The following is a 23,673-nucleotide window of genomic DNA, read 5'->3' as shown; positions in this document are numbered from 1 at the left end:
TTCGGCAGAAATTATAATAAAGGTGAGCCTTAAAGATTTGTGTCTCGGTTAATATGAATCATTGATGTAACTAAAGTTGAAGTGACTTTACCATGTACGTTACCATTTTCTGTTTTGACTACGAAAAAACGACCAAAAAGGATGGTATGCAGAAAAATTAAGTAAGATAATAAAAAGAGTAATGAGGAAGTTCTGCAGAAGTTATATATTGGTGTTTATTAACGTTCACGTGTTGTGTAAAGAGTTCTATACACTATATTCCAAAACAGGAAGCTGACGTGGCTATCGATGCAATGATAAAACAAAGTGACATGAGGCCTCGTACAGCCAGGGGGATTAGCTCAAATGGTAGAGCGCTCGCTTAGCATGCGAGAGGTAGCGGGATCGATGCCCGCATCCTCCAATATTTGTTTTTTTTAAATTTTGTTATTGAATATTTCTTCTTTCATTTTCATTCATACATTAACTATAAGTAACCGATGACCTCTTAATAAACTCTGTGTCAAATGATCAGCGAATTACGCGGAGCAGTCGCACGTGTATAGCACTGTTACTGTTAATTCCACAGAAAACCAGAAGATGGCAGCATAGACTCATAAACGATTGATCTCTCCTCTGTCTATATTCATTTATAAGGAGCGAACACGTCAAATGGAGGACCAACTTGGCCAAAGTAGTTTAATTAATTTATATACAAAGAAATACAAATATGCTATATGTATTTTTATTATCTGTGTGATTTTGTTATTGTTGGTATTAATTGTCTGTTCTGTTAAGTGAAATGTGAGTAAAGTGCTGATTCTTATTCTGAAAGAAAAATGGAAATAAAGACCTGGATCTACAAATTTGCCCTAAATATGGTAAAAGAATAGAAATAGAAGGCAGAAAGAATTGAAACCATTAATAAATATGAGCATTTACACACATTACAGGATGGATACAAACAGGCCAGAAGCTTTATAGTACAGAATCCTCTCTCAACTGATAATTTTAGAGTTCCTTGGACACACATTGCATGCTATGGAACACTATTGTGGCGAGATTTTAAACTCTTTTAAAGTGTTTTGCAAAAAATTTTATACACTGGAAAGGATCATGCACATGCAGGTCAGTATATGCAGTGAAAGAAAATGCTGAAACTTCAAGGGTTTTCTTTAAACGGTGAGTTAATCCTCCAGGGAAAGAAGTGCTGACAGATGATGATAAAAATGTTTATTGTTGTTTTGTAACTACACAAATTACTGCACACTTTAACAAGCTTTTCATATTACAATAAATCAGAACAAATGTGACAGTCTTGCCTCGGGGCAGCAACATTCACAACACTAAAACTAATGGTAATCATTTCAGCAAATATAACCGTCATTGTGAAACAATTATATTTTACACCACCACACCACAGTAATGGATTAGATTATATGGTATGAGAATAAATTTTGCAAAAGGGGATCATATATAGTATTTATGCTTGTAATCAAAACTTTATAATATGTCAAATGTCATTGTATTACTGTGTGACAGGTGGAGGTAGGACCCAATAGCAAAAGGGGAACTACTAGGAATTGGTAACTAATAAATTAGGAGATAACAACTAGATTACAAGGGAAACACAGCACACAAGAAAAGACAGGAAAAGAAATAACACAACAACAAGCAGATGAAGACAGACGACTTAAATACACACAGGATAACGAGAGGATGGGAAACAGGAGGAAACACACTGGAACTAATACAGACTAACATGACAGGGGAAGCGGAACTGAGCACACTGAACACAAGGTGAGAGATTTTCAAAATAAAACAGGAAGTACGATAACCACAGAGAAACAGACATGGAAACAAGACTGACTGGGGAGACAGAAAGAGAAGACCGAACAAAAATGAAGACAAGGCCAAGACTAGAAACTACAAATAGTACACAAACCAGAAAAACAACTAAAAGCAAAACCAGGTGTATACACTAAATCTTAGAATATTAAATAAAGGAGAATCCAGAGAGTCCAAATACAAAAACACTGGATTACAGACTCAGTACCGTGTTTATTTGTTTATTTTAAACTCCCAGCATCTTCTTCACCAAGTATCCTGGCATGTTGTACAGGAAAAGAGCCATGATGGCAAGCAGCAGGAGAGCAGTGACAATCTTGATGGTCAGCCACCTGTACTGGTCACAAACCAGGCGCTTCACAGCTTTGAGAGGGATGAGGAACCAGAGGAGGGCAACATCTGGACGGCTGGTGGAGTACAGAGTTATAAACACTGCGTTAGACAAATAACACCAAATAACTGACAAACCAATTTTCTTTCCGAACATCTAGCGCTTGTACTACATTAAAAATATAAATGAGAAAAAAACCAACATATTTGAACCTCATACTCACTGATGACAAAACAACACTGCACTCTTTTTTGTTTTCTATTGAGCACTAAACAAACATTCATATAGAGATGACATAACCCTCTGATAAATGGATTGTCCAGATCTCAGTTTATTCACAAATTTAAAATATCATACACAGATGCAAAGCAAAAAACTGAATTCAAACACAATATACTCACTTTTAAACCAGTACAACATATGAAGGTGACTAATGTTCAGTTATTTTAAAAACAAGCACTGAAAATACAGAAAACACTATTTCAACAAACAAGAAAAACTGCAACAACAACAACAACAAAAAACCCCTCTAATATGATTTGTACACATTAATACACAATATTAGACACACTCAAGTAATAAGTATTATCAGTAGTGTTACTGTGATAGCGCCTGTTTAACAATGCGGTGGTTAGTTTATGATATTGTAAAGCTGAAACCATTCACAACAGAATACAAGTTATCACTGAACACGCAGTCTTTGAAAAGGTAAAAACCTCAGCTGTTTCTCTTAAGCTCCCAGCATCTTCTTCACCATGTATCCAGGCATGTTGTATATGAAAAGAGCAAAGATGGCCAGCAGGAGAAGAGCAGTGACAATCTTGATGGTAAGCCACCTGTACTGGTCACAAATCAGGTGTTTCGCAGCTTTGAAGGGGATGAGGAACCAGAGGAGGGCAACATCTGGACGGCTGGTGGAGTACAGAGATGTAAAAAGACGTTAAAGAAGCCAAAGCCATTTTGGCCCACAGGTAAGCAAAATAATCGATTACTTGCATGATGGAAATACCCACATGATATAACAAGCAAATGTTACTGGTTACCTGTTTAACACCATAACTGATTCCATAGGAATTAAGAGTTAAGTAGCAGCCAGGTGATGCTAGTCAAAATGCACTTGGCTAATTGATCATCAGCAAATGTGAGCACTTCTATAAAAGCATTATTTTGGTAGTTTGCTGGTCTGGAGCATTCAGGTGTTTGTTAACGAACTCTCTTTTACAGGAACCAGACTCAGGGAGGAGGGGCCATCTGCAATTCACACTCAAATGAATGAATCAGGAGTAACTTGAGCTTCAGTATCACAAGTATATATTGGCATACAGATTCAACCAGGGAATAAACCACCAACCATCCACTTAGTCAACATCTTGCTCTACCTCCTGAGCCACCAATAGAAACACTAGAAAATAATTCTTCTACCTTTTCAACATATTGTATTTAGCAGCCTTTTTCTTTCCACTTTTACCATAGTAAAATATACTTAAGCAACTGCTAAAGGTATTAGGTGTGGGTTTTATTTCAGAAATGAGCTTCTGCTTTTCTGAAGTGACTGCTGACCTCTCTGTTTTATTTTTTCAGGTGCATTATATGTTTAGTACTTATCCATGGAACCACTCATCCATTTTCCTTTGCTTGTCCAGTTTAAGGTTGCGAGCGTTGCTGAAACCAATCTCATCTCTGCTCTGGCTGCCAATCCATCACAAGGCTTAGTTCTTATATCTCAGAAGAAATAAACTAGGTTTCATCTGTTGAGGTGGTGCTCTTGATTATCGTTCTTCCAGTGACTATACTTCTTTTTTCTTTTCCATTATAAAGCATTTTTATTAAAACTCTACTTTAGGAATAAAACTCTATATTGAAAGAAATCTCTGTCCGTGTGTGTGTTTGTGTGTGTTTTTCTTTGTCCACAAACACATCATCAGGAGCCGAGCAACCAAATTTGTTACATAAGTACTAGGGGTGCAACGATACTCGTATCGATATTGAACCATTCGATACAGTGCTTTCGGTTCGGTACGCATATGTATCGAACAATACAACATTTTTAATTTATTTTATCAACTTTCCTTCTGACGGTGCTGTCTGTGTTGAGCGCTCAGTGGATCTGCGCTTGACAGTGCAGCCTAGGCAGAGTAGTCGAACACAGATTCACTGAGCGCAGGGCAAGCTAGCGAGACAGAAGTTAAGCTCTCCTTGCAACATGGCAAATTGAACCTCCCCCACCCTCATTCACATCTGGCGTTTGGAACTATTTTGGTTTTCATGTGATGTATGACCCTGAAGGTAAGCGTGTCATGGACTAAAGTAAAACAGTATGTTGGATGTGCCACGCAATGCTCAATTACATGGGTGGGAACTAGTGTGTTAGCGCAGTTAGCTCGTTAACGTGTTGGCTGTCCAGCCCCACACACGGGGCAATCCGCGGTAGATCGTTAACGGAGATTTGCCGTGTTGTGGCGTTAACCTCATTTCAGATTAACGCTGACAGCACTAGTGGGAACACAACGAATATGACTGCACATTTACGCCGACATCATCCTAGTGCAAAGACAAGTGGAAGCAGAGAAAAACAACAAGCAGGCATGCTACAAACTTTACCGGAGTCAGCGGTTAGCGCATGATTCTCCTTATGGGGACCTGATATGTTTAATATGCTGCTGAGAATATAGCCCAGAAGAAGCTTATGTTATAGCTTTTATTTTGGAAAGAGCCATTCCTCTGTAATAAACTCTCTTTTCCAAAGATGAGTGATTCCTCAATCAGATACAGGGCTCGCAAAATCGCTAGCCCGACGTCCCGGGGCTAGCGATTTTTCCAGTCGGGCTGCCCTGCCCTGCCCGTCGGGCTATCGTAGGAAGGAAAAATATATGTCAATGCTTTTGCATTCTTTCGGAAATGTAGCTGGGTAATTATGTCATTGGCGTCGGTGAGCCACTGTGAATATGTGACATATTGAAATCGCGTTTGAATTTGGGCTTGTTTTTTGCTTTCACTTTGCAATCGCGCGAACTGTGTATAGAGAGCGACAGCACTGATTGGTGAGTGATGATAATTTGCGCACCAATTCCTCTGACATCATCTTATCAATCGTTAGCTTACTATGCAAACATGACAAGTGAAATCTCCCGCAGCAAGCTTAAACATGTGAGAGGTTGATCGCGCAGAGAATCGCTGAGCGTTGTGTGAGTGCGTGTGTAAAAGCAGCAGGATATATATTTTAGTTCTGCTGAGCCAAATAAGACAGGTCAGGGTGAAGAAGTGACAGCCAAAGAAAAGCTTACCACAAAACGGAAACGTTATGACAAATCAGACTATAAGGCAAAAAGAAAGTGCAGCTTTATGGTTTCATGGACAAAAGAATTTCTGTGGCTGCAATATGACGAGCTAAATAACCAGGGCTGCACATAAGTGGTCCGCAGGTGCGTATTCGCTGTCCAAATAAAAAACGCGCACAAGATAAGAAGTTGCAACGCGTGTTTGCATACATAAGATTTTCTGGAGGAGGACAGACATTTGTTTAGAACTCTTAAAGATGTCGAAGAAGCTCCTTTAAGCAGTTACTTTGGTGTTCCTCCACCTCCAAAGAAATGTCAGAAGGAGTCCAAACCACAAAAGGCTTCAAACAAATGATGAACGCACAGAGATGTGGTGCAGAATGTGCTGTGAAAATTTAATAAATGACAAATTAATAAAAAGACATAAACATTTTTTTTGTATCGAAAAAATATCGAACCGTGACACCAAAGTATTGAACCGAACCGAACCGTGAATTTTGTGTATCGTTGCACCCCTAATAAGTACATGCCCCTGCAGATTTGTATCTACACCAGATATTACTGTATGACGCATCACATTGCCTGTTAACCTAGCAATGAGCTAAAATTACGTGCATTAAGCCTGCAACTCCAATGTATCCTTTTATTTTCATGACAATAACATCTCATTCAAATCCATAAAAATTGCATTTTACATGCTTAGCAACCACCTGGCAACCTAGGCTAAAATGACCAATTTTGGGCATATGAATAAAGTCTAATATCCCGATTTTTATTTTCTTTTTTTTTTTACTTTTTTCACTATTATTAAGGATATTGATTTATGAACAGCATGAACAGGCCAAACAGTACTGTAGCATGGGTGTGTGAAAGTTAATTTGGCAGATTTCTTAAAGAACATGGTTTTCTGAATCCTTTTCTTAGTGCATGTTGTTTTCTTGGTATAACTTTGTACATTTGAATGTATTGCTTCAAGTGCTGGCTCAATAGAAAAAGTGCACAGGAAGTTTGGAGGAGAGAGTGAGTCAGAAGTTCTAAGATTAGTCTGCTGGAACCATGTGCAGAACATCTTAAGCTCCCAGCATTTTCTTCACCATGCTGTAGAGAAAAAGAGTGAGCACAGCCAGCAGCAGGAGAGCAGTGACAATCCTGATGACCAGCCACTTGTACTGGGTGCAGACCAATTGTTTAATGGTCTTATTAGTGAGTGAGGAACCACAGAAGGCTGGTGTCAGGATGGCTAGAAGGACAGAAATGTGCACGTTCAGTATTATTTTAAGGACTTTGGAGCATTTTACTATTTTTCTACTACAAACTAAATTAATGCTTTGAAAGTTAGTGGACTCCCTGAAACAACAATAAAGCAGAAAGCAGGATGGGGAAAAATAATTCTAGTTAGAAATAAGGATAAGAAACAGCAACTTACCATGTAAAGAAAGAAGATCCTAGGTCTAAGTCCAGCGTTTGACTGAAGCAAATTCCTTCAACTGTCTTTCCTCAGTTCATGAAATTTCTTAATGCTTTTTATGCAAGTTTAATATTGTTTTTTTATGTTTTTTTTTTAATGACTGTGTAACAGGTGTTTTTTTTTTGTTGTTTTTTTACAATAATTGATTTAAGAATTAAATTTACCACTATATCTATTATGTTCTCTGTTTTTCTTTTTTTCCGCTTACCTGTTGAATGATGTTTGTTCGGACTGTCAACCTTTAAACCTGCATGTATCTGTGCATGTAGAGGTATGTGTACACGGACACAACATTTAGTATGTGACTGCTTCTGTTTATAGGAGAGATTTATGTAGAAGCCAAAAGAATATACTGGACCATGCCGCTGAAAAAATTAGATCAAAAGAATGGATGATAGGAAAACATCCTTCATACTTGGGTTTCTCCAGTGGTTCTGGTTCATTTCGTCCTTCACCAACTGGACTTTTCTCTGCCTCCTCTCCTGTCAGAAGGTGCAGCTCTGCTTCCACTTTTCCCTGTAAAGACAAAAAACAGTATGAGTGATATGGATTCACGCTATTACCTAAAGCAAAGATGTCAAACTCATTTTTTAACGTGGGTGAGACCAGTGAACTCTGCATACAAAGGTTTAACTACACATTTAATCCTGGAGATATGTTATGAAACAGTGTGCTTTACTGCTTGCGTTAGCATTACAAAAATGAGTCATTCCCTATTGAGAACCATAATTTCAGGTGGTGCTTTGGTGTGACTGACCGTAAGCTCAAACTCATCATCTTCATTCCTGGCTACAAAGGGCCACCAGCCTTTGATCCTCTTCTGTTTGAAGATGGAGACCATGGGCATCTCTCCTTCATTTGTCACCATTTCAATGGTGCACTGCTTGGGAGTCTTGGCGCCACGTGGGAAACGGTTCAAGTCCAGCTCAATTGCACCTATGAAGACATTTTTTCTACAGTAAATGTCGAATAAGTACGAAGGTTAAGCCATCTTAATGTCATTACGCCTAAATTTACAATGTTGCCTGCTGTGTTAGTGGTGTTTCACAAACAAGCTCTTATGAGTAGCGATGTTTTTTAGCTTAATGATTTTTGACAATACCCAGGAAATCATCTGCTGAGAAATGGTCGGCATCCCACACTTGCAGGTTAAGACGAGCAGGGATCTTGTACTCAGTCTCATCCCACGCAAACATGGACTCTTTTTTTGAGATGACGATCTTCTCCTCTGCCATGAGGTAATCAAACGGGTAGATGAAGCGCCAGTTGAAATTCCCCTCCCCAGTGATGGAGTGATAATGGACATCAGTGTCCTGTTTGTCCTCCTGCTGCCCTTTTAACCAACTGTAAGAAAAGAGTTTGTAAATGTTTCCGTATCGGGAATATGATTCGACTGATTTCTGCTCATAAACAAATAAACAAAAAACAAAAGATACATTATTACCCTCGCACAAATATATCACTAGATTTCTCGCCAGTGAAGATGTCATCATCCTCCAGAACGACTTCATCCGTGTTCCAAATTATGACCCTCAGTTCAAACCTGTATAAATGCATAAACACTAATCAATGATCAATAGTGATTGGTAAAAACCTCAAATTAAACTGCATAATTTATTCAAATACATTAAGATGGTTTTGAACTTTATGCGTGTGTTAAAGCTGACAAGATGACTGTTGAAATCATACTTCTTTGGTTTCCTTGGTGAAATGTCAAGTGCAGGACCAGGTGCTGTCATATCTTTAGGGAACATATCCACCCACATCTCAATTCTTCCCTAAACAAAGTACAGGATGAGAAAAAAATTCTTTGTTTTTCAATATGGAAATAATCCTTAGAAGCTAATTCCAACATACAAGCCTTTTTGATTGAAATTTATAAGTATTAATACGTTTACACACTTGCTCAATTCCTGGTTTATCAGGGTGGAGCAGTGGTCTGGTCTCCACGTGTTCTGGGATGAGCTTGCAGCCAGCTCGTGGAATTTCTTCCCAGTGGTTCAGCACAGTAAGGGCAAGGTGTTCATCTGTCTGCTTCTTCAGACCTGACAAACATCATCACAAAAGTTTGTGTATTTTTTAAAGTGAATACTATCAAATTAAATTAAGCTTTACCTTTAAACTGTTTAAGCATTTATCAGACTTGATGCATGCTCAATCATCAAGGTAAGTTAATGCCAAAAAGTTGATGAACAGAATCAACTTTTTTGGCATTTATCAGACCAGTTTGTCAGTAATAGCAGCATGAAAACAAGCACACAACAAGTATTGGAGAGAGTATGTCCCACTACAGCAATATTGCTTTTCTTTAGTAAGTTACTGAGAAAATGAAGTGGGAGAATCATTTAATACCATTTTCATCCTCTATCTCTGTTGGTGCCATGAAGACACGATTCTCCACCTTCACTCTTCCTGCAGGACCATAGTGAGGCCCGTCCAGTTTGCCATCCTTACACAGCTTAGCCAAGATGTGGGTGGGTTTCATCGGGTCACGCCACACATTGTAACCATGTCTACAAAAAAGGGTTAAAAAAAACAACATTTTTAAAACTAGAATCAAATGAAAGTAAATGGTGACATTTTAAAACTGTAAAACACCTTCACACACACACACACACACACACACACACACACAGATATGTTGGGTTTAATATTAAAAGAAGACTTTAACACAAATCAAATTCATCTAGACCAAGGACGTCAAACTCATTTTACATCACGGGCCACAGCCCACTTTTATGTTAATTAATTGTTTAACTGTGACTTAACTACTTTGGTAAAGTACAACTGGCCATGTGGATGTCTTTATCAGCAGAAAAGGCTGTAAAACGTATGAAAGTAAAAGTACGAAATGTATGCCTCCTTCACATTTTACAAACCCATCCAGTGGCCCAGATTAGGAGCCTTTGCCAGGCCAATTCTGAGCCCCCGAGCCTTGGCTTGTGACACCCCTGATCCAGATTGATTTGATGTAAGTTGCCCAGTTTTAGAGATGAATTTAATTGCCTTGTTACCCAGTTGGGCTTCTCGAGAAATCATGATGTCTTTACTCCAAACTTTATCATAAGCAGTTTTAAGTACAACAGGAACCAGGTTTTTCTTGATATCTATGGAGACAGACTAGCAACAGGTTAACTATCTTAGCTAGCTAATGTTAGCTAGCTGAACGCTTTCATTTGATTGAATTTGTAGTAAAGTTTGTGGTGAAGAGCAGTGCATCTATTGAAAATGAACAAATTAAAGTACTGGGTTTTTTTGTTTTTGCTTTCATGTTGGCTAATGCTACTTGAGTCAAACAGATTGTGTGATCCTTACATTGCGTAGGCGCATGTGATACCACACGTGGCTCTGTGTTTGCTGTAGAAACGGTTCTCGAGGTCAATTTTGGTTTCTCCAATGAGATCATCAGTTCCCACCAAGTCCCAGTCATAAATTGACACAGTTAATGTGGAATCCATTGGGAATGTGGCATCCACATCAAAAGATCTAATAAGAGACAGATTTTCTTTTAATTAAAATTCAATATATTCACAAAAAAATAAAAACTTGTAAGATCGTATAGATAAGGCCACGATGCTGTAAAATTACTTACTTGCCAAACAGTGGGTTCAGCTGTTTTGAGATGTAGTTCTCTTTGTCTTTTATCTCTGTTTTTCCAAGTCTTATTGCAATGTAGGGGTCGGCTTTACCGTTTATGTCTGCTGGATGCAGATCAGTTGCCTACGGAAAAAATTGGATAAATTTGAGTATGATAATAATAAGTAAGTCTAGCATTCTCGGCTATGACCGGTAACCAGCCAGTCAGCCTTAAACATTTCCAAATGTGGGTGGGTATTTGAAAGAAACTCTCAAAGGCAAAGTGGCTAAAGCTAACAGAGCTCAGAACCATCCACAAGCTAGCACCCTTGGTATGAACCTGACTATGAGCACTCAAAGGAGCTAAATATTAAATATTCACAGCAGAGCACATAGCTTACCCTGATGACATAGATCCGAACAAGGACGTTAATGGGATCATTGCTAGGAATGTTATTAAACATTCCCATGTTGGAATCAAAGTTCATGTCTCTTGGCATATCATCCGACACTTTGTACATGCACAGCGAACCCTGAATTGACACAGCGAAACAAATGAAAGGGCATTCAGAGGAAAATATGAAAGAATTATTTAAAGAGCTTTGACTTTCATTATCAATGAAAAAGAAGAGACAATTTCTTACTTTGAATTTTCCAACAATCCTATCTTCATCTGTCACATTCTGATCATCATCATCACCGGCTTTTCCCCTGTACAGGTTAAAACTGTGCAGCCAGTCCTCAAAGTTACCAAAGTCGCTTTCCAGTTCCTTAGGATACACCTGAACACAGATAAGTGTATATATAAACACATAAATTAGGTTTGGAATGACTTGTTTTCTAAGACCGTGTCTGTATGTCGCAGTCACAACTGTATACCTTCAGCTCATCCAGCTTTGGCTTTTTCTTCTCATAAGGGTCGACTGCCGGTTTCTTCTTATCTTTCTTTCCTTTTCCCTTCTTTGTGCCTTTCACAGGAGAGTCATCAGGTTTGATATCTGAGTACAGGTTAGTGGTGAGGACACAGGGACAGGGAGAAGGAGCAGAGCGCTCGAGACATGAATTCCACATGAAAGTTGCCATTACGGTACAAAGCAAGCATGCCATTGAACTCCTGAAGTATAGAGTTCAGTGAGAATGCTTGGTATTGTGACGGGATCCTCCAGGTAAGCTGTAGGTATTAGCTGATTCTTTATTGTGTGCTATGCTCCATCATCTTTGTGTTTTTAGTCACTGTCTTGTTATTGACAACTTTCATGGCTAGCATATGACAAATATGCATGTATGGGAGAAGAAAACAAGCAATTGTCCTACGAATGGAAATTTGGATTCATGTCAGCATCTACATGGAGGCATTCTTGGGCTATGAAGGCTATGAGGTTCACTACTGCACTGTAGAACAAAACAACAGAGTTAGTGAGCTAATAAAGGATGAATTTTAAACTTAGGCACACGTGTCAAACTATGAACATCACAAATTTTTATTAAAGCACATAAAAACAATATTCAGCAAACACAAAAACATATGGAGATGCAATTAGTGGATTTTAAAACTGATGACAAAAAAGAAGAAATTTAAGGTTTCTTTTTTTTTTTACCTCCACCATCTGCAATGTCCATGTCATCTTTGTCCTCTGAGTCTGAGAGAGCTGCCTCTTGAGCCTTGAGTGACTGAAAGAGGAAAGCTCTATTTCTTAACTGTCTAGACCAAACATAACCTCCTACTTATCAGCTATAGTATCAAGGTTAAGATCCATTAAGTCTAAATAAAGTCTTGAAGAAAAATTCAATCTACAGCACTGTGCAAAAGTCTTTAGCTGCCCTTTATTTTGAAAGGAAATTTGAAAATAGTTGCAATGATTTACTGAAACATGAAAACAAATACAGAAATGTTGTATATAAAGAAAGAACTGTTTGTAAAGATTGAATGAGCTTGAAAGTTAATATTTGGTACGATCACCTTTATTCTTCAACACAGCCAAAGCTCTCTTAGGCAAGATTTCTTGTTATTTCTTTAAATAATTTTCAGGAATAGTTCTCCTGGATTTATGAAGGACATTCAAAGCTCTTCTTTGGATGTTGACTGCCTTTTGTTCCATTCTTTGCAAAGATTATCCCACAATGCATCAGTAATGTTGAGGTCCAGGAAGGCCAGTCCATGACTGATAGTGTCTCAGTGTTGTACCTCTCTCCCGATCTCCTTGAGCCATACTGACAATGATTTGAACCAAAAGCTTCAAATTAGAATTCATAACCCTATTAGACATATTATTACTGATTTTCAGCTCAGGTCTTGTGTTATTTGGCACACCACAGCCTTTTCTCCCTGTTTCTCTTCCTTACGAATGGCTTCTTGACAGCCATCCTTCCACTGAGAGCATTTCTGGTGAGGCTTGAATGAGCAGTAGATAGATAGACCTAAGGAGATGCATCTCCCAGATTCTGCCTTTTTTCCTACTTCTTAATGACATGACGATAGTTTTTAGGCCTGCTGCTTTTGATTTTGTCCTCCACTTTTACCAGTTTCTTTAATTTTTTAAAGGACACATTGCACATAATGGCGATATATGCAAAGTTTTTGGCTAATAACTCTTTGGGAAACACCTTTTTCGTTCAAAACACTTTATGTTTATATAGGTCATTGATACTAAATTAAAAAAAAAAAAAAGCAGTTTCTCAGAAAATGGTCACGTAGAAGAACTGGACTCTAAATAAGTGAAAAAGCAGCTAATATCCAAAGAAAAACTCAGAAAGTCCCACAGAAATCCTGGAGCACTATTGCTCAAGAACACTTTAAAAAAATTTAAGAGACAGTCAGTAAGGAAAACATAAATAAATGAGACACAACTCAAAACTTTCGTGTAGTACTGCATCATCATACTTTGCAACATTGTTAATCAGTCAAAAGAAGGCTTGTTACCTCTGTCAAAGTTTCAATGGAAGCGAAATATTTGGACCACCAGTCCAGCATGCTCTCATCAAGTTCCTCTTCCTCCATCTCATCACCCTTCTTCCTCTTCTTTTTCTTCCCTTTGCCATCCTTGTCATCATCCTTTGTATAAAAGCAACACAGATCTTTTGATTAAGGCTTTGAGACATCTTGATTCACCGTGAAATAAAATAATGCAGTTTGATATATAAATCAAGCAAGCACAGATCTTTACTTACCTCAACTTTGACCACAGCATCAGAGCCCTACAAAGGAACACCAGATTGTGTTTACTTTGTATTTTTTATCTCTATAATTTTCAAATGTTCAAAAGTTACACTTACACAGTCAAGTTTGACAACAGTTTCCACTTTCTTAAAAGAAGGCTCAGAATCCATGCTGACAACAATAATTTCTTCTGAAAGAAAAAAAAAAATCATCATCACAAACTGTCAGACAATACTGTGTGGCGCAAACGTATATTCTACTTTTCTGTTATTTGATACCTGTAGTGGACCAGTTGTTGGCTTGCTTGTCAGCTCCCCTGTAGATGAACTTCCGCAGAGTGGTGACAGCATGAGAGCCAACCAAAGTGTAGCGGCCAAAAGCTCTACAGTCCACTACTCGGATGTTCAGCGGCGGGTGAAGCAACTCATTTTCAGGCAAGTCCTGACACACAAAATCCAGAGTGAGTTCTTGCAGAGCAGGTATGGTGGCTGACATGAGTCAACCCAAGCTTCAGTTCTATGTTTGAACGTAAATGCATTGACGGAAAAATATATCAATAGTACCACTTCAAACCACTTGACAAGAGTGCTGAAGTTGGGGTTTTTCCTGTAGTTGGAGATGAGGGCAGACTGAACTCCCTTTCCAGCACATTCAATGTCCACACGAGGCCGGTCCACCTGGGCGAGATTCACCCTCTTCAGGTCCCTCAAGCCCCAGAACAAAACCTAAAGAAAAGAAAGATTAGCTGACATTACAGATGTTTTACTTTCTTTCAGTGAATGTCCGTCAGTTAACAGATGACGTCAAAGCTATTCTGAAGTCTTTACTTCAATCCTGTACTTGCTGAGCACTGGTCTGATCCCCAGTGGTACTGGGAGGATTGGGCCACGGTCTATATCTGTAGGACCATCTATGGGAGGTAGGTCAGCTTTTCCATTGGGGCCAATCTAAAGGACGATATAAAGAATTATGAAGCAAATGAAGTGATTGAAGCATAAGCTCATGGGATGATGGTGTATGTACTTTGGAAAGCTAACCTGCAGCAGTTCAAAGGCTGCCAGCATTTCTCCAGCAGTGCAGTTTCCACGGTAGATCTGATAGTACTCCAGTTGGGGAGGAAAACGTGGGGGACCGTAGTGCTCATCGGCCATTTTGACCACAGGCTTAGCAAAGGTTCTGCCCATGAAGTCAGCTTTACCCTGAAAGCAAAGGACCAGACGCAGTGAAAAATCTGATTATTTTAAAAAATGCTCTTCTTGGCTCACCGTATTAGTGTTTATATTACAATGAGTGCATTTAAAAAAGCAATTAGAGAGTTGATTGTGAAGTAAGTAGTCCTATTAGCAGGAAGAAACATGGCTCAAGGTGCACATGTTTCACACTAGATAAAAAGGACTGAAGATAAAAGACAAAGTAAACAATGAAAGATCCCTAAAATAACCAGTGAACTGCAAAACAGATATGCATTTATGCACATTCAGAAAATGAGTGAATATCTAATCATTGTTTCTAAAAAAAAAAAAAAAAAAGAGAACAAAAGCAACTTAATCTTTCTTGCAGTTAGTGGTTATAAAAATCCTGTTGGTCACATACAAAAGCACAAGTTTTACTTAAAGGAATGCAACAGGGATAAGTTAATCACGAGGGTCCATCAGGTCCTTATGGACATATCTTATTCCTCTTGCATGCCTTTCAAAGGAATCTACTCTGCACACATGACAGTGCTGCTACAGTACATCAAGCCAATCCACACTCTACTTATCCAAAGGGTCATCCAAAACAATGGTGTTTTTGTCAGGAGATAATATAAAATAGTCAGTCAGCAAACAAATTCCTTCAGATATAATTCATGTCAGGTTGCTATGGAGACAAAGACAAACTCAATGAAATCAACCCAACCATTAATGCGAAAAAAATATATAATTATAAAAATAAAAATATTGCGGGTACACCACATGCTACTTTTAGTCTCTCGTGATTCGGTTAGTCAGACATTTCAACATGAAGTCAGACATTTCAACATGAAGGATCATGGTAAGACTGCTGTCGAGGTTTTGCCCACATTATTATAAACAGAGAGGCCTCTGTATATCAAAATAACTCTTACCACTGTGTCTTGATCATAGAGCTCAATGACAATAATAGGAGGGTCATCTCTCAGTTCACTGGCCTCCCCAAACAACTCCACATTCTCAAAAACCAGCAGCTGGTCCCACGTGGGGCAGAGGGTCTCAGCCAGCACCTGCGAGAAGACAAAACGTTTAAAGTGATCGAGAACAGGTTCTCAAGTAAATAAAATTCTGTGCTAACAGGTGATCTCATTAAAACAACTTTTGAGCTTGCCCACCTCAGTGACTTGGCTTTGCGATGAGAAGAAAACTCTTGCAAATGGATCGGACAGACCTGTGCTGTCAGCGGCGAACAGGCTGCGAGCCTGGTACATGTGAACCCTCAGCTGGAAGATTTGTTTCACTACAGAGAAGTAAATTCTCATAAGTGACTCAAGAAGTATATAACAGTATATGTACTTCTTGATTAAGTTAGATTTAGAGATATTATACTTTTTTTTGTTTGTTTGCCATGCACTCCATATAAAAGACAGGTTGCAGCTTCCAGGTGTAAAAAGTGAAGCCAAGTAGCAAATCCCTCTAATGACCAGCAGGAGGTGCCGTTATGGTTTGGAAATTATGTGTGATTGTTCGTTACTATTAAGGTTCAGAAAGACAATAAAGGCCACCTTAACGAAATGAAAACTTTGTGATTGAGGAGTTTTTATTGAATGGGTGATTAATGTCAGTCACAGGCACCCCTCGCTCATAAAGACCAGTTTTATACCAAGATACAAATCTGTCTAAGGCTTCATGACAGGACCTCACTAACCAGTGGGTGACAGCATAGTGACTATGCCAGTCTTTTAAACAGAGTCTATGTTGTGAGCATAGCATGTCCACCGAGCCAATCAGAAGAAAGCTGGCTTAAGGCGAGGAAGGCCATAAAAAGACTAAATATAACTATATGGTAAAGGACATTTTAGGACTGATTCTCACAAAGCTAATCTAGTAAAGTTGAAAAATAAATTTACACAGCTCTGAATGGGTATAATTTGTCCCTTTAGCCACAGTGTGAATGGTAGATATCTGTTATGAGAAAAGCTGGTGTAAGAAGTGGGTGAGCTGCAAAATGGCCTTACTCATGTAGGTGAGGCTGATGGGTGGTGAGGCTGGCAAGCCGGGTCCTCTGGACAACTTATTTTCCTCAAATCCATTAGGTAAGCCACTCAGGTAGTCTTTGCGCTGCCTGCTCAGACCCAGCCACAGATAAATCTCTATCTTGGATTGCACTGTCCACCCAGCTGGTCCAAAGCCCTTTTTACCAGGGATCTTTACAAGAGGAAAATACAAAACACTTTAGCTGCTGAAGAACACAGAATACAGATAAGGAAAAGTTTCATTATAGACTGGGAGTTTGTATCAGAATAGATTAGCTACTCGCCCTGAGAAAGATTGTTTTGACTTTCCCACAGTCTTTTCCCTTCTCCTCGTATATGCTGGAATAAAGGATGTCCTTGGAGGGGACACGTGCATAAGCAATACGCTTTCCATTGCTTATCATCCATATGAAAACATCTGGAACGCTGTGTTGAGGCTGCAATAAGAATGAGTCCTCATTTAAACATGTTACTGAATAACCACTATAGAACATACAAATGCACCAAAAAAGATTATTTGTAAATAAAGACATAGACATAGATCTCACTTCCTCAGCCAGAAAGCGCAGCTTCGACAGGAAGTTCTGAGCCAGCTTCAGCTTATCTCTCACTGTGCTTTTTTTCACCTGTGACCTCATGGTCTTAGCTTGCTGACCAATGGCCTCCTAAAATGAGGAAGAGGTTCAGCAGTTAGCACAGTACAAGTATAATCAATAGGTGGGAACAATAAAGATTACTGTTTTGAGTTTACGTACCACTTCCGACAAGCACAGCTTCAGTCTCTCCTTGTCAAGTTTGGTTCTGCCCGACTGACTCTGGTCCTTGTTTGCCAATGAAAGAAACTGACTGAAAGAGTTAAGGTTTGGTGAGTGCAAATGTTTACAATCATTAAAAACACTTAATGTGCAGCTTAGGTTTATAACCATGGACCTGCATCCTTGGCTGAGTTCCTCAAGAACACCTCTAAGCCTGCGCTCAGGATAGGCCTTCTCTGTTTTAATGATCTCTTGCACATCATTCAGTCCATCCTCCTATGAAAGCAACATAATGATAATGATTTAAATTATGTTGGCGTTGACTTAGACAAACTTAGCTTTAAGTTAATGCATGACTTGCCAGTTTATCAGCAATGTTGTCAATGATGTTGGCATTATACAGCCTCCTTCTCTGGTCTTGCCACCAGCTCTTGATGTAAATGCACGGCTTCCTCTCAAAATATGGCAGATGGAAATAGTTTCTGTGGATTAAAATTAGAGCGTATCTAATATGTTGTTTTTTAAAATACCTAAATCAATACTTGTAAACTGTTTTTACAATCTTTTAAATCAAAGCAAGAACTAAAAACTTTTGTATTGTATATGATATTATTGCTCTGACCGGTCTGTGATGACAGGTTTCATGGGTGGGGTTGTTGCCACTGACTGCAGGTCTCCATCGTCGTCCATCTCCTCTTCACTGGAATTGTTAATCAGTTCAGTTTCCTCTTCATCTCCATCGCCCTTCTTCCCCTTTGTTTTTGGTTTGACAACTCCATCATTCTCATTTCCATAATAACCTGGCAACAACCATGATGTTAACAGTTAAACCATAAAAGATGCGGTACTTACTACATATCCAGCAATTATAGTGTATATATATATGATTCTATATTTTTTTAAAACTACAGCAACACAGCTATTATTCTAATATAGTAATGGATAAAACAGTGTAAAGATATTTAATAAAGGTCAAAAAGTCTGCTAAACACTAAAACTGACAACGAGGTGATGGAAAGTACCTATGGTGACCTCAAAGTGTATGGGCTTATCACCAATCTTTCTATCAACCATTGTGGCCTCCAGGAAGGAACTGAAGAGGAAAAATTCCTCAACCTTTCCAGTGGCAGTCTGTGAAAACAAAAAATGGAAAAGTATAATCATCTGTATATGAATAAAGACTTATATAAAGGTGGCATCAATGTAAAACAAAAAAAAGGTTAAAGCACTGTAATTCATTACATATTGACAACAATCAATTTATCCCATATTATGAGGCATACCACTGTGTTTAGCCACATTGATGCAAACAGCTATTAATAATACACCAGGTACTATTAATAATTCACAGTAATTGCAGGCACATAACCCATCAGTAGGAGAAACAGTTGGCTCCATCTGCATGGCTGCCCATCCAGTCAGGCATTCACCTCTGAGATGTTGGGTATTCCCTCCATCTGCACGTCTGTGGAGCTGGTAATTTCAGGGGAGGAGGTGTCCAGGAGCTCCATGCCAAGGCTGATGAGCAGACGGGCTCTGAAGGACACGCCCTCTCCAAGTCCATCATTTAACTCCTGGTATTCGTCCATCAGGGTGTAGGTACGAGTGGAGCCATACATGTTCACCCAAGCAGGCCCAAGAGTCGGAAGGAAGCCTGAAAAACAAAGAGAAAAGGGGATTTTAATCTAATAATTTGCGAGAGCAAAACTAACTGACATGTCAAAAGAAAATCTTCTGCAGTTAATTTGTGGAGAAGATATTTCTTCAAACATTTAAAGTTGCATCACCTTTGTCCCCATCGTTAGAAAGCTTGCGCAGGTCTAAGAAGTGCGTTCCTATCGCAACATCATTCACTTTATCCGAATCTCGGAGCTGGATCTTTATACGTTTGCAGAGTGGTGGAAACATCTCAGTGAAAACAATTTGCTCGTTCCAGATAGGCTCATAGCAGCTCTTCTGAACTGATGTTTTCCCCTGTAGCAATCACACATTGTGAACTTATGTTATGTCAGTGAGAATTAGATTTTGAGTTGGATGAGAAAAAAAAATGCTACATAGGGCAACGAACGCATGGCAGCTTTGTTAGCACTCACCTTCTGCCCAGCAAACTGTACTTGGACATAAGGATCAACCAGGTCCTTATTTTCTCCTATGAAGGCCTTTTTCACATTCGCCATGATGCTGGTGTTCATTCTGGGAAGCCCCTCAGCTCTGTAGATCTTCAAGTAATAACGAGCCCACTGCCTCTCTGCAGGCACCCCCTCAGGTAATAAGAGATTCCTGAAATAGAGAGTTAGTATATTTTCTTCACTAGTTTCAAATGTTAAAAAAAATTGATCTGTGTTTTATTTACCCCTCTATGTCATCTTCTTCAGATTCATTTGCCTTGTGTGGAGTTTTTATAGTGTCCCCTTTAGCCACAACTGCAATATCACATTTAACATAGCCCTTACAGCCAGCTGTGATGTCATCAGGGTCAGACAAGAGAGCCCATTTGTGGTAAAACTGATGATCTACAAGTCAAGGAAGACATATTTATTAATGCTTTTGTATCATTAATGTAGTGATATTTTTAAAAAGCTGATCTCAATTAATTTTTTACCAGATTGGGAGTAGATTGTGCCTACATCCATTTTAAAACTTCCAACCAAGGTCCCACTACGCAGAAGATTTTTGGAGTGCACTACCTATAGTTTGGTTTAGGAAAGTAAACAACACAGCATTTAGTGCGCTTGTGAAAAGGAACTGCTATCAGTGACTTTTATGTTTAACTATAAGGAACGGGTCGACTCACAGACACTTTCAGGATTTTGTCAAACATAACATCTGGAGGGACGTGGAAGTCGAACACAAAATACTGGAGATACAAAAGTGTTTTAATGACAATGATGCACATTTGCCTTTTTAATAAACTTTAATAAATTATTATACATGATGTAATGACAGACTCACTTCGTTGTAATATGGGCAGTTGGTTGATTCCTTCATTGAGGTGTACTTTTTATCTTCTCCGATCTCCACGCAAACCATTGGATCCATGTTCAAGCCCACCAGCTGTCTGGCTTCAATCACTGTCACACTGACCTGGAATTAAATTATCAAATGTTTGTCTGCTATTGTATAAGAAGCACTACATTAAATATAAAAACATAAATACACTCAAAAACAACTTTCCCTTGCCTGATAGTCTACTGGTCTTCCAGAGCTGGGCTCCATCTTGATGTCTGGCTTTGACCTGCATCGCAATGTGAACGTGGTTAATGTAGAGTGAGACGGACACAAATAAATGATCTTCATTGTCATTATACAATGTATAATTAAAATAAAAATAATAAATAATTAAAATTAATACAAATAGGTAAGTAACTAAAGATAAAAAATAAACTTAGCAGCACCAACACAGCGGCATTGTACACAACTTAGCTAGCGTAAAGTGTTTATAGTCAAGTGTGTAGTGAGGTGGAAACTTCAGTAGTGGAAGCAAATGCTAGGATAAACTGTTCCTCAGTCCACTCGTTCTCATTTTTATTGTTCTGAATGGTTTTGCAGGATGGCAGCAGTTTGAACGGAGATCCAGGGTGTGTACTGTCCTTGCTGTTCATGCACTACAGAACTCTTGCCTCTTATTAGACACGTTGGTGGTGACAGCTGTGACTGAGGCCAGTGAGATGGTGTCAGGGTCCACGCCTCCTCCCATGAACATGCCCTGGCGATCCAGGTCCTCTGTCTCCAAAATTGCTGGCTCATCTGTAGATCAAATAAAAGACACAGAGTGAGGAAAACGTTTTATTTTAATAGCAGCGTTAATTCCAAAAATGTCATTACAAGAGAAGACCCCAAAATACCTTCAGCCTCTCCCAGCAGAGACAAAAGAGAATACAGCAGGTAGCCTGACTGCTGTGAGAGTGGCAGTCCAATATTTACTTCAGGAAATAAAGCTAAAATACTATCCTTCCCAGATTGATACCAATGCCTTACACCATTAATAGTACCGACATTATACTAGCTGTTTTCACCAAGAGGACACAGAGAGATGAAACCATAGAACATAATTTGAAACCCATCCTCCTGACCTTTTGATATGATACATCTACCAATTAGAAGCAACAGTGCAGGATTAGTTATCTAATATCCAAATAGCTATTAGGCTATTGAAATGTTAACAAGATTGTCGTATAAAAACTGATATTTTGTATTTTATATTCAGGATACTAATACATTTTGAAAAAAGTGGTTGCTGGATTTTGAGTTAGTGGGTCTGTGCTATTTTGACCTAATCATCCATGATGGCCAATACCTCCATTTCTGTCCTCCTTTTGTCCACGGTTCTTACTGCGCTTCATGGTTCACGACAATCATCGAGTGCTCTGTGAAAAAATAAAACAATAAAAATTTCATAACAATTTTGTACTTTTCTTTTTATCAATACGAGTGAACTAATGGTCTGTGCGTTTTTTGTTTTTTGTATATTTTCTGTGCGTGTTCTGTTGCCAGAAGCAGCAACCAAACCCATTCTTCAGTAACACACCTGCAAAACCACAGCAGAATAAACCATGGCACTTTATTATTGGCCTGTGCTGCAGACAGAGGCTAAATTATTAGGGCTGTTTAAATTAAATGCTAAAACAAACAGCAAACAAAAAAGCAAGTGTAAGGACAGAACACAGCACAGAAGGTATGTAAGAAGAAGGGTGTCACCATACTACCACACCCCGGATTACCCTTTAAAAGGGCCTTTTCAATTATTTAGATTGGCTGACCTTAATACATGAATTGGAGGGGATACATTTCACATGCATTGTGAAAAATAATACACTTAAAATAATTAATTTTGGAAGTGGCACACTGTGGGGCAGGTGCCAGGATAAAAGAAAACGTAAGGACAAAAACATGATTAACAACTTGGACACTGGAAAATTAAATTTTTCCCTCATTTATCTGAGATTTAAAAAAATATAAGGAAAATTGGATTTCTGTGGTGTCAATTAACTAGCATGTGTCACCTTTTTTAGCTGTTTTGAATTTTGCTTTTTTACATTTTCAGTTTTCACTAATATCCAAAAACAAAGCAATATATTGTAACACTTTCTGTTGAATGTATAAAACAAGCATCAATGCTTCAAACTGCTCAAACCAATACCAACTTAAGCACTCTTATGAGATGCACACTTAGAAAGTTTAGAATAACTAAAAGAATGAATATTTTTGCAGCTCTGAAACATAAATTCTTTTTAACTCAACCGAATCTAATCTACCAAGCCACGAAAGGGCGCCTCATCAAAGAAACAGTCTTTCAAGTATATTGCAAAAACACTGAGGAAAAAACACTGAGGCCAAATTGCCAAAGTTATTTGCACAGTACAGCTGATCTTTCACTTAACTTGGTGTTGCTAAGGACTTCAAATAATCTGATCATACATACCATACAGAAGGAATGATTCCCCTGTGTCCTTCCTCTAAGCAGGCTGTTATTTTTTCCTCTTTTTTTCCCTCTGGAAATGGAAGAAACACTACGTAAACATTTTAGACATTTGCGCAGCACAAAGAATAAGGCTACAAAGTAAAGTTGCGCAGAAAAGAATTTGGTTTGTCTAAGTCTAAAGTTGGGCAGGAGTGATGTGATACACCAATGAATAGTGCATGAGTGTTGAACCCGAGACTGGTAACTATAACTAGGGACCGCTGAGAGACGTCACTGTCTGCCAATCCACACAGGCTCTGACTGCTACAAAGGATATATGTATTAAGCTTCTTTATATATATATATATATATATATATATATATATATATATATATATATATATATATATATATATAATATCTAAAACATTTCAAATGAATGAGATAGTTCATGATCATTCTATTGTAGTTAATCTTCCTAACATAGCCTGCAAAGCTTCAATACCACTACTGGAAAGTATGTTTTAATTTAGAAAGTATGTTGCACTAAATAATAATCAAGTTTGCTACAATGTGAATAAAGAGACAATTCTAAGATTTTCATAGTGTTACCATAAGTTAGGGTTGTATAAAAAATCTACTGGAAGTGCTTTAAACTGTGTGAACTTTGGG

At 38.5% G+C, this 23,673-nt stretch overlaps 1 protein-coding gene and 1 non-coding gene across 2 annotated transcripts; one reads left to right on the top strand and one right to left on the bottom strand.

The window, feature by feature from the left end:
• Nucleotides 1-330: 330 nt before the first annotated feature.
• trnaa-agc (transfer RNA alanine (anticodon AGC)) lies at nt 331-403 on the top strand. Its single transcript has one exon. It is a non-coding gene; the product is annotated as a tRNA-Ala (tRNA).
• A 1,872-nt stretch (nt 404-2,275) lies between these two features.
• On the bottom strand, nt 2,276-23,279 carry LOC146496047 (otoferlin-like). The gene is made up of 42 exons (XM_085144008.1): nt 23,023-23,279; nt 21,898-21,967; nt 21,221-21,347; nt 20,781-20,835; nt 20,553-20,684; nt 20,395-20,457; nt 20,203-20,287; nt 19,954-20,113; nt 19,694-19,880; nt 19,388-19,574; nt 19,031-19,254; nt 18,623-18,731; nt 18,223-18,400; nt 17,962-18,082; nt 17,776-17,876; nt 17,601-17,691; nt 17,394-17,510; nt 17,130-17,282; nt 16,828-17,017; nt 15,985-16,109; nt 15,745-15,879; nt 14,675-14,836; nt 14,465-14,584; nt 14,201-14,362; nt 13,916-14,078; nt 13,754-13,827; nt 13,649-13,675; nt 13,401-13,532; nt 12,079-12,151; nt 11,360-11,478; nt 11,125-11,262; nt 10,882-11,013; nt 10,497-10,624; nt 10,220-10,390; nt 9,257-9,417; nt 8,807-8,949; nt 8,594-8,682; nt 8,349-8,447; nt 8,007-8,248; nt 7,662-7,840; nt 7,320-7,420; nt 2,276-3,069 (listed from the first exon to the last, which is right to left on the bottom strand). Exons 2-42 carry the CDS (start codon nt 21,941-21,943, stop codon nt 2,889-2,891), a joined length of 5,382 nt encoding a protein of 1,793 aa, XP_085000134.1. The 5' UTR covers nt 21,944-21,967; nt 23,023-23,279; the 3' UTR covers nt 2,276-2,888.
• Between the last annotated feature and the right edge of the window lie 394 nt (nt 23,280-23,673).

This window comes from Neolamprologus multifasciatus, chromosome 19 (genome assembly GCF_963576455.1).
Source record: "Neolamprologus multifasciatus chromosome 19, fNeoMul1.2, whole genome shotgun sequence".
NCBI lineage: Eukaryota > Metazoa > Chordata > Actinopteri > Cichliformes > Cichlidae > Neolamprologus > Neolamprologus multifasciatus.
Note: the sequence above shows the minus strand (reverse complement) of the source record. Positions and strands in the feature narration are given on the sequence as shown.